This window comes from Sapajus apella, unplaced genomic scaffold (assembly GCF_009761245.1).
Source record: "Sapajus apella isolate SASKATOON/1434 unplaced genomic scaffold, GSC_monkey_1.0 scaffold23, whole genome shotgun sequence".
NCBI lineage: Eukaryota > Metazoa > Chordata > Mammalia > Primates > Cebidae > Sapajus > Sapajus apella.
The window spans coordinates 2,006,224-2,020,181 of record NW_022436963.1 but is presented as its reverse complement, the minus strand read 5'-3'; the positions used below and the strand labels follow the sequence as shown (position 1 = coordinate 2,020,181).

The following is a 13,958-nucleotide window of genomic DNA, read 5'->3' as shown; positions in this document are numbered from 1 at the left end:
CACCGGGCTCACCTTCTGGTGGCCTCTGTCAGCCGCGCTCAGTTCTGATTAAAGATCATTACACATGAAATTAGCCCATTTGTGCTACGGGTCCCCGGGGCGGCCGGTGATTATGACGCACAGATGGCCAAGAACCCAGGCTACTGGCAAGCAGGCAAGGGCCAGGGACAGGCGAGGCGGATGCGGGCTGGTGAGGGCTGGGAGGCAGGCGCCAGGGCTAAGCTTTGTTTTCTCCCGCTCCTGTTGTGGAAACCCCCTCGAATTTCACAACAAATCACAGATAATTAATAAGTACATGCCCGTAATGAGCAGGCTTTTTAATAGAAGAAATTGGAAGATGCAGCTTCGAGTCATTATTTCCCTCCTGCCCAAACTCGGCTCTGTTCTCCCGTCTTCCTCGCTCCCTGGTGCTGCCTCAGCCACTCTGCAGACAGCCTGGAAGGGCCGCAGCCCAGGGCCTCTGGCCTCCGAGTTAGGGAGCCCAGGGAGCCTGACCCAGGAGTACTACGTTCTTCTGGATCCTGTGCGGGGGCCCCTGAAGACGAACCTGGCTGCATTCCCAACCCTGACCCATTCACCCCTTCAGGAGGGTGGCTCTGGGTGGGGGAAAGGAACAGTCTCTGCCCTAGAGGAATCTAAGGGTGCCACATAGGCCTTGGGGCTGGGAATCTTGTCTGTCTCGGGACCCTGAGCAACGAGTGCTGAGGCCTCTCTCCCCCCACCAGGAGGAAGACATCCTGTACTATGACGCCAAGGCTGACGCTGAGCTGGTGAGCACCCCCTCCTGAGCCCTGCCTCCTTGCTGGGCCTTGGTGGCCTCAGCTGTAAAATGGATGTTAGAACTCAGCCCCACACGTTCTGAGCTCAACCCTGCAGAGCCGTGGTGACACAGGCCCCACCCGCCACCTCCCACAACTCCCTAGAAGTCCGGACCCCTTCAGGGCTGTGTCTCTGCACACTGATAGGCTGAGCTTGACTGCAGTGTGGGGTGGGTGGTAAGGCCCTTGGACCTCCCCACATGGAGCAGTTTAGGTCCCAGATGGAGCAGGCCTCTCTAAGTGCAGTGAGAAGAAGGAGATGGAGTAGCTGGGAAGGCTTCCTGGAGGTGGGCAAGTGTGAGCAGGATGCAGGGAGGTCCAGTTGCATTTCCAGGTCAGGGCAGCTCCCTTCCCTGTGCTGAGCACCCCACATCCTGGCCCATCGTCAGAGCCTGGCCCTGAGCTCACCTGGGGTCACCCATCTCAGAAGTGGTGGCACTGGGACTATCCATAGAGCCCAGAGCTGCACCATCCTTCTGCCTCCATGTCACTCACTGGCTCAAGTACGCCTCAGCTGCCCTGTGAGGTAGTGAGGTCCCCGTCACCAAAAGACTCACATGAAAGCTGTATGACCATTTGAAGGGGAGATGGCTATAGAGAAGACAAGAGTGTCTGAGGGTGTAGGGCACTTGGAGTAGACAGTGTTTGCTGAGCTTGTCAAGGCCCAAGACCCTTTGCCTAATTTTAAGGCAAAAGTAGTTGGACCCGATGGTCCCCTCTGTAAACAGAGGTGTCACAGCAGCACAGAGTCTGGGCTGCTGGCTGATTCAGAGGACCCAAGATCCAGTCTTCCTCTCCCAGGCCTGAGGGCTTGGTGGGTTTCCCGGGGCAACTGAGAGGTACCCAATGACACCAGGAGGTGGGAAGGCTGGAAAGGATCCCTGTGCAGGATCCACAGTGCCAGGCTAGCCTGGGAGAGCTGCAGGGAGGGCAGAGGGCCCGAGACAGAGTGGGGTGGGCTCAAGCAGGTGTGCTTCCCCTTGGCTGAGCTCCGTGGCTCCCAGAGAAGTTGCTAAAATTAAAGCTGGAATCTGAAATTCAAATGAAGAGCGAACCTTTAATTAGACCCTGAATCTAATTCCTTACCCCCCTCGGCATCGGGCTGTAATTTTAGCAATCAGTGCATTAAATATAAACCAGGAGACTGCATTTGTCCACCATACAAAGCCCCTGGGCTGGGAGGGTGGCGCTGAGGGGCTCTTTGGCCAGCCTGGTACCCAGCCCCTACTAGGATGCTCTGAACCTGCCTCCAGCATCCCGTTTCCAGGGCCCCAACCCCTCACTCTAAATCATTGACTCCTTGCCCCCAGCCCCTTGGACTTCTGCTGGGGGGCTAGGGACTGCCCAATGAGGGAGCTTCACTCTGGGGCCCAGCTAGACTAGGGTCAGCTAGGCCAAACGCCTGGTATAAATGACAGCACGCACACATTTTCCGAGACTCCCCTGCTTGTTGTGTTGTTTTGTTTTTTTAATCTTTGCCAGAGGTACAGTTAAAGATCTTTCTAGACCATTTACTTTTAAATTACCAGCCAGAAGGTGGGGGTGGGGGAAAGAAAAGGAAGGAAAAAGTTCGCCAGCTGATAGCTTATCAGAACAGAATCCAAATGTCACATTAGTTGGGAAAGTTGGGAGATTAAATTTTCTAGTGCCCTTCATCTGCTGCTGACATTTAGGGGACTTTCTTCTCCCAAGCCTCCCCCTCCTCTGAGCAGATCATGAGTGGTGCACGCCTCATGGGCGACTGGCTCCCACTCTGGCCTCCATGCTCTGAGGCTGCCTTCCCTGGCTCTACCCAGCACCCGGGATCTTCTAGGGTGTGCCAGGGGTGGGCAAATGATTGGCACACTGCAAGAGGGCAGTGGGAGTACAGCAGACAGCTTGGATTCTGCTGTACAAAATCTACCCTCAGAGATTAAACGAGTGTCTGCCACAGGCTCTTCAGAGCCATGTCCCTGGGGTGTGGAGAGCTCATCTGGCTGTGTGGAGAGGCATGGTCACCCTTTCCACAGATAAGACACAGCCTGGGCAAATGCCTGGAGGCAGAAACACAGGGGAGGGACATGCCCAGGACACAGTCAGCAGTAGGGGTTAGCCCATGTGGACCCGTGGGGGAGGATAAATGAGCTAAACCTGGGCTGAGGGTAGTCACAGAGGCCTTGAGGGGCAGTGAGGGAGTGTGGGGGAGGTTCAGCTGCTTCTGATCCCTCCTACCATCCTAGGAAGCCCCTCAGCTTTGCTGTCCACCCTTAGTGTCCTCCTCTCCATTGCCGCCCAGTCTGGCTTTTTCCTCTTCGCCTTCGCTCTCTAGCACCATCTTCCCTCCCTTCCCTTCCTTGCATACCTGCACCCAAGCCTGCCTCCACAGCTGTGGCATCAACACTGTAGTCACAGGCCCACTCCTGCCAGCCTGTGAGGGTGGTGAGGGGGGGCGAACGGCGCATGCCCAGCCTGCCCGGCCGTGAGATGCCGTAATTGGCACCTGTCATGCCGCTGTGGCTCATTTTAGAAAATCAACAGGGGCCCTTTCAGTCCTGCTGCTAGCAGGCACCGCAGGGTCTCCCTCTGGAGGTCAGCAGGTCTGAATGGTAGCCCCCAGCCCAGCTTTCCCAGGGTAGCCTCCCCAGTTCAGACCCTAGAGCCATCAGGCTGCAGGGGATGGTGCCCTGCCTTAAATGGGGCTACGGCCCTCCCCCTGGAGCCAAAGGAACTCCATGGAGGGGCTGGGCGGGGCCCAGTGATGGCTGTGGGAGCACAGAGCTCCTGGGAGAGGCTGCTGAGGCCTCCCTGTGAGTGCCCCAGGCACGTCCTTATAAGCAGAATTCTGGAGCCCACTCCTAACTGGCTCCATGATTTGCCTCCTTCCTTGATTGGTTTTCAAGAATGTGAAGAAGGGGTTGGTTTAGTTTTGGTTTTTAAATTTGGGTTTAGCAAATGTGGGGATGGGGAGGTGGGCAGGGGGAGGTGGGAGTCCAGGCCTCTTGGGTGAGGGGTCCAACCCCATGTCCACCTGTCCCCGTGTCTCTCCATCTGTCTCCTACTGCGATCATCTCTTTTTGAGATGCCCCTATTTCCTGGACTCTGGCCCTCCCTGCCCCTAATTGCAGGCTTCTCCAACCCCATTCACCATTTTCCAGCCCTGACACTGCTGGGGGGTGCCCTTTCTGCAGGACGACCCTGAGAGTGAGGATGTGGAAAGGGGGTCTAAGGCCAGCACCCTAAGGCTGGACTTCATCGAGGACCCAAACTTCAAGAACAAGGTCAACTATTCATACACGGCTGTACAGATCCCCACGGACATCTACAAAGGCTGTGAGTGTGCAGAGCGATCGGGACAGCCCATCCCACCTGCTATGGGGGCAGGCCCACTGCCAGGGCATTGCAGAGTCCTTGGGGACAGAAGGCCAGTGCCATCTACCTCTGGCCTCCTACACCTGAGATCACTCCTGCCCGCCTCTCAGATTCACCCACATGCAGGCTTCAAGCACTCACAGGCAGAGCCTCGCCCTAACACCCAGAAAATTGCCAAACGCTGAGCCTCTGTCCCTGTGCACGCACGGTCTCCTGCCCACATGTCCACAGGCACCCACATGAATGCATGCACACACACACCGTTCCCCACGTGTGGGACTGAGTGCCCGCCTGCCCCTGAAGCAGCGCCTCACCACCCTTCCCCATTCCCTGGCCCCAAGTCGGAGTGGTTGAGAAGCTGCCACCCATCAGGTGGACACAGAGGGTAGGGAAACAGGGAACCACTCCTCACTTACAGATACCAACCTGTGACACTGCCCTTCTTCTCCTTGGCACAGAACCAAGAGGGTAGGGAGTTTTCCTGCCCAAAGCAGCCAGGAGCTGGGGGTGTGGGGAAGGGGGATACAGAAGAGAGTGGTTGAGAGTCCAAGCTCCAGGGACAAGGCGGCTTTACACAATGGGGAAACGAGGTCACTATAGCTACAAGGATTTAAGTCAGATATGAGGAGGAACTTCCTGAAGCTCCTGGGAGGTAAAGGGGGAGGAAGCCAAGAGTCAAACACTGGAGGGGGAGCTGTAGCAGCAGGATTGAAGGCATGAGTCCTGTTGTTTCTGGCACGGCTCTATGGGCACCTACAGAGTAGCCTCAGAATCCAAGGAGTCCACTGGGCTGGGACTCAAAAGTCCCAGAGCCACTGCCTCGACTCCGGAATGCCGGGAATTCCCAGGCTCCTCAGGGAGGCCCTCCACCTCGGGGTCAGCTAGGCTTTCTGGGCAGCCTCAGGCCAGGGTGGGGAAGGGTGCTTCTCCCTGTTCCCCACAGACTCCCCGCAGGCCACCTGCCTGAGCCAGTCAAGGGGCACTATCGCAGGCAGGCGTGCTAATTAAAACAGGAGCCACACTGCCCTCCCCAGTCACCCCTCGCTACCCACACAAATTACATTTTATATGTTTTTTATTTACTGTGTCACTTTTAATTAAATCTGTAATCACCTGCCTGAGGGGGCATGGTCCCCTTTCCTAACTCAGCGTGATCTGAGAGTATGTGTGCATGAGTGTGGGTGTGCGCACATGGGGCTAACAGGCCCTTTCCAGGCGGAGGCAGGGGTGTTTGCGCAAGTATATCTTGCCTGAATGGGTATATGCATGTGGGGGTCACAGGTACCTGCAAGGATAGCCCACACAGAGCAGGGGTCTTCTCTTGGCCCTTGACCTGAACCAGGGACACCCTTCTGCTCTAAGCCTGTCTGTGCAGATAGGAAAGCTGAGGCACAGTGAGAGGTGGGTGGGGTCTGACAGGCAGACTCTCTCAGGGCAAACAGTGCTGTGTGAAACTCTGGAGGGCCTGACTTTATTTTTTTCTTAGAGAGAAAAATAGAAATTGTTCAACTCACTAAGTTTCTAAATTAGGAACAGGACCATAATATACTGTTCAATAAGCAGAACCAGCGCTCGAAATGTGTTTTGTTTTCACATTACGGTCAGTTACAGGAAGCACAGGAACAGAGTGTGAAGGGAGTGGGAGCAGGGGGCAGGGATCAGGCAGCAGACACAGCAGAGGCCCCAGGCTCCAGAGGGGCTGCCCGAGGGGAGAGTGCCCAGGAGCTTGTCACCGTGTCACTGCCCTGGGACCAGGGCAGACGCTTTCGAATTGTAAATCACGCTTTCTGCCTTTGCCTGCCTGCTAAAGGTGGTCTCTGGTTCTCACTTGGGGTAGATTTTTTATGGGGATCCCTGTACGGGGTGACAGTGGCTGGGCTTTATGTGGGAAGAAAGGGTGGAGGTCCCTGGAGGAGGAAGAAGGCACAGAGGCCTGGCAGAAGCAGCCGTGTCCCACTCCTGTTATTTGGTCCAAGTGTCCAGGAATAGGGTCACTGCCCACATGAGAACATGTCCCACACACACACACACATCGGGACGCCCCAAGTTGGGGGTCGAGTGTACTGTTCAAGCCATCCTGGGTCTCTGCCCAGGTCGAAGGATGGAGTCCATTCTCTGAAAGGAGCCTTGTTCTGTGTGTGAGTGCAGGGCTGGGTCTGGTCAGGGGATCGTACATGTCACCTACAAGGGTTGGGGAGCAGGGAGAATGGGGTAACTGATGGTAGGGGGTTGTGAACAGGACCCCCAGGTGTCCCCTGTAGGTACAGAGTGGTGTGTAGGTATGAGTGTGTGTGCCCTTGTGCCCATGGCAGCAGCTGGGTTGCTGGGCAGGTGGGTTTCATCTGGCTGGAAACACACAGGTTAGACACAGGTATACCTGTTGGGGGTGCAGGTGTGTGCATGTGCGCATGCATGCACAAGCGCACGTGCCTGTGTTGGAGCAGGATCTGGCACTGCCCCTGCCCCTCCAAGAGCCCCCCACCCCCACCCCTGCTTGCTTCTGGCCCCAGTTGATTAATCATGGAGCTGAGTGGCTTCCAGCTTATCAGGTACCTTAATAGCTGAATAATTCCAGCCCCATCAGCGGGCCCTTAATTGCTTTCTTGTGGCTGCAGACTGGAGTGCATGCTGAATGGGTGAGCTCCTCAGGGACCAGCGCTAGCTCCAGGCAGCATGCTGGACCGAGGCCTCCTAGTTCCCAGCACCCTGCCAGCTGGGCAGCCCCTCTCCAGAGGCTACTAGCCACAGCTGCCCTGCCTACTCATGTGGGGCCTGGAGGAAGAGTAGGCTGAACTGTTCCTCTCACAGCTTGGGAGGGGGTGAGGACCAAGAAGTCTTCCTGGAAGAGCTGGGGCAGCCCCAGCTGTGTCCTGGGAAATAAGGAGGGTCTGGATAGGCCGAGAGCAGGTGGGGCATTCTAAGTGCAGCCATGCGCATGAGTGTGGTGGTGGTGGATTGGGCGGGACACAGCCCAGGTGCTCCCCACCCAGCTCCCCACTTCCCCCCAGCCACCGTCATCCTCAATGAGCTCAACTGGACAGAGGCCTTGGAGAATGTGTTCATGGAAAACCGCAGGCAAGACCCCACGCTGCTGTGGCAGGTCTTCGGTAGCGCCACAGGAGTCACTCGCTACTACCCAGGTAGGCACAAGCCCCTATCCCCTGTCTCCCATCACGCTGCCTTTCTCCATCCCCCACCTATCCTGGGGGGAAGGGGCAAGATGGCTGCCCTGTGGGCGGGGGTGGCCCAGCCACCTCTACAAGGCCTGCCTACCCAGATCAGCCCTTTCCTGCCAGTCCAGTCCCCCTCACCTTCTCTCCTCCCTCAGCCACCCCATGGCGAGCCCCGAAGAAGATCGACCTGTACGATGTCCGAAGGAGACCCTGGTGAGCGAGCAAGGAGCTGGGGAGGGACACCCCCTCAGCTCCCCACCTCTCCTGCCTGCTCCCCTCCCTCCCGATTTCCAAGCCTCCAAGCAGGGTGCAGCCAGCTGTATCCAATTTTCATTTCACACATCGTTGCCACTGGAAAATGGATCCCATCACCCAGGCAGGGCTCCCAGCTGCCATGCCCCCCGTCCACTGCCCAGCACCTCCGCCCACTCAGGATTGAGAGATTGGACCAGAGGGGGTCCCCAAAGGCAGATGTAGCTTCTGTAGGGTTGGCCAGTCCCTGCCCCACCCATCTGAGCCCCAGAAACCCCTCCCCCCTCTACTCTGCCTCTCCCGCAGCTCCCTATGACTCTCCTTCCCTGCCACCTGCACCATCCCATACACAGCTAGACTCTGCCCTTGGGCCCCTAACCCGAGGCAGAGGACACAATAAGCCACTGTGGAAATGTGCCTCCTGCCCCCTCCGGGGATCACCTGCTCATATATCCCCCTGTGACTTTTTCCTTGCTGAGGAGCCAGATCATTCATGTCATGGGCAAGGACTGTGTCTGTTTCATTAAACGTGGTGTCGTCAGTGACTAGAACCCTGCGTGGCCCACACAGTGCATGCTCAAGAGAAACATGTTGAATCAATGTGTGTGAAGGAAGAAAGGACCCACAAGGTCCCAGTGGGTCTGGCCCTAACAGCCGCATCTCCTGGGCAGGTATATCCAGGGGGCCTCGTCACCCAAGGACATGGTCATCATCGTGGACGTGTGAGTGAGCAGTGCTGGCAAGTGGGGCTCGGGCTGGGGCAGGGGTGGGGAACAGGCTAGACTCTGCTGCCCTGAACATCATGGGGGATGGGCAGGAGAACACTGCAGGTTCCCCTGGCGCCTCCACGGCCCCTGCCTGACCTCTCCAGGAGTGGCAGTGTGAGTGGCCTGACCCTGAAGCTGATGAAGACATCTGTCTGCGAAATGCTGGACACGCTCTCTGATGATGACTATGTGAACGTGGCCTCGGTGAGTGCCAAGGCAACAGACAGGGCGAAATGGGTCACCCCACCTGCCCTGCTCCTGTGACCACCACCAGCCCCACGCAACAGCTGCCTGCCTGGCCAGCCCGAGGCCACTCACCACCCTGCTGTTCCTGCAGTTCAACGAGAAGGCGCAGCCAGTGTCATGCTTCACACACCTGGTGCAGGCCAATGTGCGCAACAAGAAGGTGTTCAAGGAAGCTGTGCAGGGCATGGTGGCCAAGGGCACTACAGGCTACAAGGCCGGCTTTGAGTATGCCTTTGACCAGCTGCAGAACGTGAGCCTCATTGGTGGGCAAGAGGGTGGCTGGGGAGGGGAGGGCCCAGGCTTGGTGACACCCAGAAAATCAAGATGGATGGCCTCGTTAGCACCAAACAGGCAGCTTGGACAGATAGCACCATCTGCTGTTGGGGAGGAGGGCCAGAGGTCCAGGCCTACTGGGGGATTGAGGCCCTGCCCCTAGACCAGGGAGGGCTGAGAGCTGGAACTGAGAGCTGCCTGCCTCCGCCTCACTCCCCGCAGTCCAACATCACTCGGGCCAACTGCAACAAGATGATCATGATGTTCACGGACGGTGGTGAGGACCGCGTGCAGGATGTCTTTGAGAAGTACAATTGGCCAAACCGGACGGTGAGGCTCAGCCGAGGCAGGGGCTGCCCTGACCTGGGCCCAATACATGGGAGGGCTGTGCCCTGGTGGCCTCGGCAGTAACCTCAAGCCCCCCACAGGTGCGCGTGTTTACTTTCTCCGTGGGACAGCATAACTACGATGTCACACCGCTGCAGTGGATGGCCTGTGCCAACAAAGGTGCCTCCCTAGGGTGTCACTGCCAGGGGCCTGCCTGCCATTTCTTTTTGTCCATTGCATTTGTTGTTCCAAGTGTCCATTCATATGCCCAGCTGTGTGTTCACCCACTGCAAGACAGTGCCTCCTCCCATCCACGAGGCTGTCCCTCCCTCTATCTGGGGGCTAACGTGTCACCTGCCTGAGCCTCTTTCTGCCCATCTGTCTATCTGTCCATTGTCCATCCATCCCCAGCTTGTCTGCTCCTGCATCCATTTGCTGACCCATCCATCTCTCTGTGCACTTGGGCCTGGCTGCCAGGTGGACTTTGAATGGCATTGCATTCCAGAATAAGGGACCTCAGACCTCAGGCTCCTCCATCCCCGTCTCTGCCCCCTGCTCTGCTTCGTGATACTGCTGCATTCGCTCCCCCTCCATAGCACTGCCCATGGCAGGGCAGAGGCCAGGAGCACTAGAGGGAGAGGACGCCAAAAAAGAGAGGAGCCCAAGGGCAGGGCTGCAGACACACCCCAAGTGCAGGGTCCCTTGCACATGGGTCCTGCAGCACCAGCAAGGCTCACCTCTGCCTCTCCTTCCTTCACAGGCTACTATTTTGAGATCCCCTCCATAGGAGCCATCCGCATCAACACACAGGTGAGACTGGGGGAGGCCCCTTCTCCCAGTCCCTGGCGTCCCTGCAGAGACGCTGTATGACTTGGGCTGCTTTGGGCCAAGGGCGCCCCCTGGTGGTGGCTGGTGCACAAGCCCAATGCCTGGGGAGGCAGAACAGGCAGTACCTGGGAAGGGCACTCTTGACCCCTACCACCACCCCCTCCCCAGGAATATCTAGATGTGTTGGGCAGGCCCATGGTGCTGGCAGGCAAGGAAGCCAAGCAGGTGCAGTGGACCAACGTGTATGAGGATGCACTGGTAAGGTCTCTGGGCAAGGAAGGGGTGGGGCTGGCACTCTTCCCCCAGGGATGTCCCCAAGGGTCAAGACCCTGGAGGTCCCCCTTATGGGGTGAACCAAGCACAAGAGAAAGAGGTGGCCTGAACCTGAGCCCTGCTCTGAACACTTGGGATGGGAGCAGTGCTGGCCACAAGTGACTCCATCATCTTCCTCTCCCTTCAGGGACTGGGGTTGGTGGTAACAGGGACCCTCCCTGTTTTCAACCTGACACAGGATGGCCCTGGGGAAAAGAAGGTAAGGAAAGGGGAGGGTTGGGGCTATGGGAGTTCCTGGGGAGGGATGGGCATGCCCACAGCAGGTCTGGAGGTGGAGGAGGGGCAGGGCAGGCCTGCACACTGCCTGTGAGAGCAGTTCAAGGCCTTGTGGGGGGTGGCTCCCCATGGAATTGAGCCCATCTTGGAGCACCCCCATGCCTCTGCTTCCAGAACCAGCTGATCCTGGGCGTGATGGGCATCGATGTGGCTCTGAATGACATCAAGAGACTGACCCCCAACTACACGGTGAGCATCCACCTGCCCATCCGCCTGCCCTGCCTCCCACGTGGACGCAAGGCAGGCTCAGCAGGAAGACTAATGGGTATTACAGCACCTCCATGGAGACCTCTGAGTTCAGGGGGTCAAGGAAGGCTTCACCAGGAAATGGCCTTGAGTCTCGAGGAAGGTGGCTTTGGGTTGGCAAACTTTATGTAAAGGGCCAGGCTGAATATTTTAGGCTTCACCAACCTAAATACCCATCTTTTACTCAGTTCCACTGATGTATTGTGAAAGCAGCCACGGACAAAACATAAACAAATGGGCATGGCTATGTTCCAATATAATTTTATTTGTGGATACTGACATTTGAATTTCAGATAATTTTCACATGTCACGAAATACAATTCTTCCTTTGATGTTTTTCCAACCATTTAAAAACATAAAGCCATTCTTAGCTCATGGCCACATAGTAACGAGCAGCAGGCCAGACTTGGCCCATGCACGTAGGCAGAAGCGTCCCGGGCAGAAGGGAAAGGAGGGGAGGCAGAGGGAAATCTCTGGCCGAGGGCCCAACAGTGACGAACAGAATCATAAACCAGGGTAGGGGCAAGATGGCAGTGTGGCTGGCCCAGCGCCTGCAGTCAGGGAGTCTGCGTCTTGCCTGTGGAAGGGGGAGAGGTGTGGTATGTACACAGCATCATTCAGCCTCAGCCCCCTTAAGCCCCTGCTTGGCCCTGAGCAGGCAGGGGCTGTGGCATTGGCCTCCAAGTATAGTAAAAAACTGACTCGGGGAGGTGAGGGCTGGGTCCAGGTCCTACTTACTCCTACTTCCCCACCTGGAAGGGAAGCCCCAGGTAGGATTCCCAAGGGTCCAGTCATCCCACTGCTCTCTCCTAAGATGGGGACACAGAGGCACAAATCAGGAGCATTAGTGGCTAGTGGAGGGCCACAGGGGTACAGGAGCAGCAGCCCTGTGGGGCCGGTGGAGGCAGAGAGGTCAGCCTGACTGACAGCTCATGAGAACCAGGAGAGGATGAGGACTGCAGAGCGGCTGCGCACATGGCCAATTAGCCTTGGCAAGGGCTGGTGCATGAGGGTCACCCCGCCTGTGGGCCTGTCTGGAGAGATAGGCTTAAGGCCATGTGGCATGGGGGGGCCCTTAGCCCAAGGCAGACAAATAGCACTTCTCAGTGCGGTGGAAGGCTGAATAGGGAACTCCAGAGCCCAGGGAACCCCAGCCCATCCCTCCAGACCCTGAGCCCCGGATCTGCGCCTCCAGCTTGGAGCCAACGGCTACGTGTTTGCCATTGACCTGAACGGCTACGTGTTGCTGCACCCCAATCTCAAGCCCCAGGTGAGCCCGATGGGTGGCCTGGAGGGCGGGCAAACCTTCCACGATGGGGACTTCTGACTCTCTGCCCTGCCTCCAACAGACCACCAATTTCCGGGAGCCTGTGACTCTGGACTTCCTCGATGCAGAGCTGGAGGATGAGAACAAGGAAGAGGTAAGGAGAGGAGAATGAGGTGGGGGACAGAGCAGAGGAGCCTAGGGACCCTGCCCCTCACATCTCTGGCCTTTTCCAGATCCGTCGGAGCATGATTGATGGCAACAAGGGGCACAAGCAGATCAGAACGTTGGTCAAGTCCCTGGATGAGGTGAGGAAGCAGGGCAGGGGGCCAGGGAGTCAGGGTGGGCACCCTCCTCCCCACCACCCCTCTTGCCAGCCCAAGTACCTGACCCAGCCTTTTCTCCCAGAGGTACATAGATGAGGTGATACGGAACTACACCTGGGTGCCTATAAGGAGCACTAACTACAGGTGAGTGAGGCCAGGGCTGGGTGGGCAGAGAGGGTGGGTCGGCCCCAGAGTCTGAGCCCAGCTGCCCCTCCCTCTCCCATTGTGACCACTGTCCTAGTGGGGCACCAGTGCCCAGGGCTGCTGACTACTCACCCTCAGACGCTTAGTCTGCCAAGAGCCTCCCTGGCCCTTCAGGAACAAGCAGCAGGTCCTGAGAGCACAGGACAGTGCATCTGAAGTCTCCTCATCACTACTGGGTCGCATCCCTGCACCCAGGATACTGTCCTCCGCAGATTCACCACCTGCTCTCAGCCTGCTTCACAGCCTCGGGATGGAGCGGGTCCCTTGTGTCTCAGGCTGAGTTGGTGCAGACTACCCTCTGCATGCCCCACACAGCTAGTCCATCCTGAAATGCCTGGGCATCCTCACAGCCCAGGCCAGCCCACAACTGTCCCCCACGCCCCACCATATCAGCATCAGCCCTGCTTCCTGCTGGCCCTCCTGTGGCCTGAGTATCTGGGGGCTGGTGACCCCACTCCCATGGCGGCACTGGCACTGCAGCTGGCTCACTGGCAGTGGCAGCGTCTGCCCTTTGTGGGTCAGAGGGAGGCTGCTGGGAGGGAGATGGTGTGGGGAGTCATTTGGGGCTGTTTCTCAGTGAACCCCAGGAGGGTTTGAGGAGTGGAGAGCCCAGGCTCCTTAGAGTCTCCAGGGTGCCAGCCCCTAGACCATGAACCTCCCACAGCTAAGCAGGGAGAGGGGTCCCTGGTGGTGGGAGGAGGGGATGCCACAGCTGGGGCCTCTGCCCAGCTCCGCAGCCGTGGGGAGGGGTGCCAGTGTGGCCCACCTCTCCCTAGCAGTGACCGAACTTCCCCCCCTCAGCCTGGGGCTGGTGCTCCCACCCTACAGCACCTTCTACCTCCAAGCCAACCTCAGTGACCAGATCCTGCAGGTCAAGTGTAAGTGGCCTGGCCCCTGCCTGCACCCTGCACCCCGCCTCTGTCCCGCACCCTGGCCGGCCCCAGGCAGCACAGGCAGCGCCGCCTGCTGGCGAGGCGGTCCCTCCTGCCCAGTCTGCCCACCCTCAGGCGCCCGCAGGCTGGGGCATCTCAAAAGTCTGTGGCAATCTGCATGCTCGCCTTTTCTCAGATTCGGTTCCAGACCATTCTTTCATGGTTTCTGTTGAGATTGCTGTTTTTGGTTTCTCCTACTCCGTGTCTTCCCTCCTTAGCCTGCCTGCCCCACACAGTCCTGGGGGCTGCATTCTTGGAAGACACCCCCTCTCCTTACCTTCCCCCCTCCCCTTACCTTCCCCCCTTCCCCCTCGACTTTCCCCCATTCCCCCTCGACTTCCCCCC

At 57.9% G+C, this 13,958-nt stretch overlaps 1 protein-coding gene across 9 annotated transcripts in view; it reads left to right on the top strand.

Annotated features, from left to right (window-relative positions):
• Positions 1–13,958, top strand: part of CACNA2D2 (calcium voltage-gated channel auxiliary subunit alpha2delta 2) — a 139,987-nt gene that overhangs the window by 114,360 nt on the left and 11,669 nt on the right. For all 9 annotated transcript variants that reach the window (XM_032289981.1, XM_032289983.1, XM_032289975.1 and 6 more), the window contains exons 5-22: positions 726–770; positions 3,986–4,127; positions 7,175–7,306; positions 7,495–7,552; positions 8,263–8,313; positions 8,463–8,562; positions 8,696–8,854; positions 9,100–9,207; positions 9,306–9,384; positions 9,965–10,014; positions 10,201–10,290; positions 10,493–10,564; positions 10,756–10,830; positions 12,083–12,157; positions 12,237–12,308; positions 12,388–12,459; positions 12,560–12,621; positions 13,483–13,559. In XM_032289981.1, the coding sequence (XP_032145872.1) occupies positions 726–770; positions 3,986–4,127; positions 7,175–7,306; positions 7,495–7,552; positions 8,263–8,313; positions 8,463–8,562; positions 8,696–8,854; positions 9,100–9,207; positions 9,306–9,384; positions 9,965–10,014; positions 10,201–10,290; positions 10,493–10,564; positions 10,756–10,830; positions 12,083–12,157; positions 12,237–12,308; positions 12,388–12,459; positions 12,560–12,621; positions 13,483–13,559 (1,519 nt within the window). The remainder of the gene's footprint in view (positions 1–725; positions 771–3,985; positions 4,128–7,174; positions 7,307–7,494; positions 7,553–8,262; positions 8,314–8,462; positions 8,563–8,695; positions 8,855–9,099; positions 9,208–9,305; positions 9,385–9,964; positions 10,015–10,200; positions 10,291–10,492; positions 10,565–10,755; positions 10,831–12,082; positions 12,158–12,236; positions 12,309–12,387; positions 12,460–12,559; positions 12,622–13,482; positions 13,560–13,958) is intronic.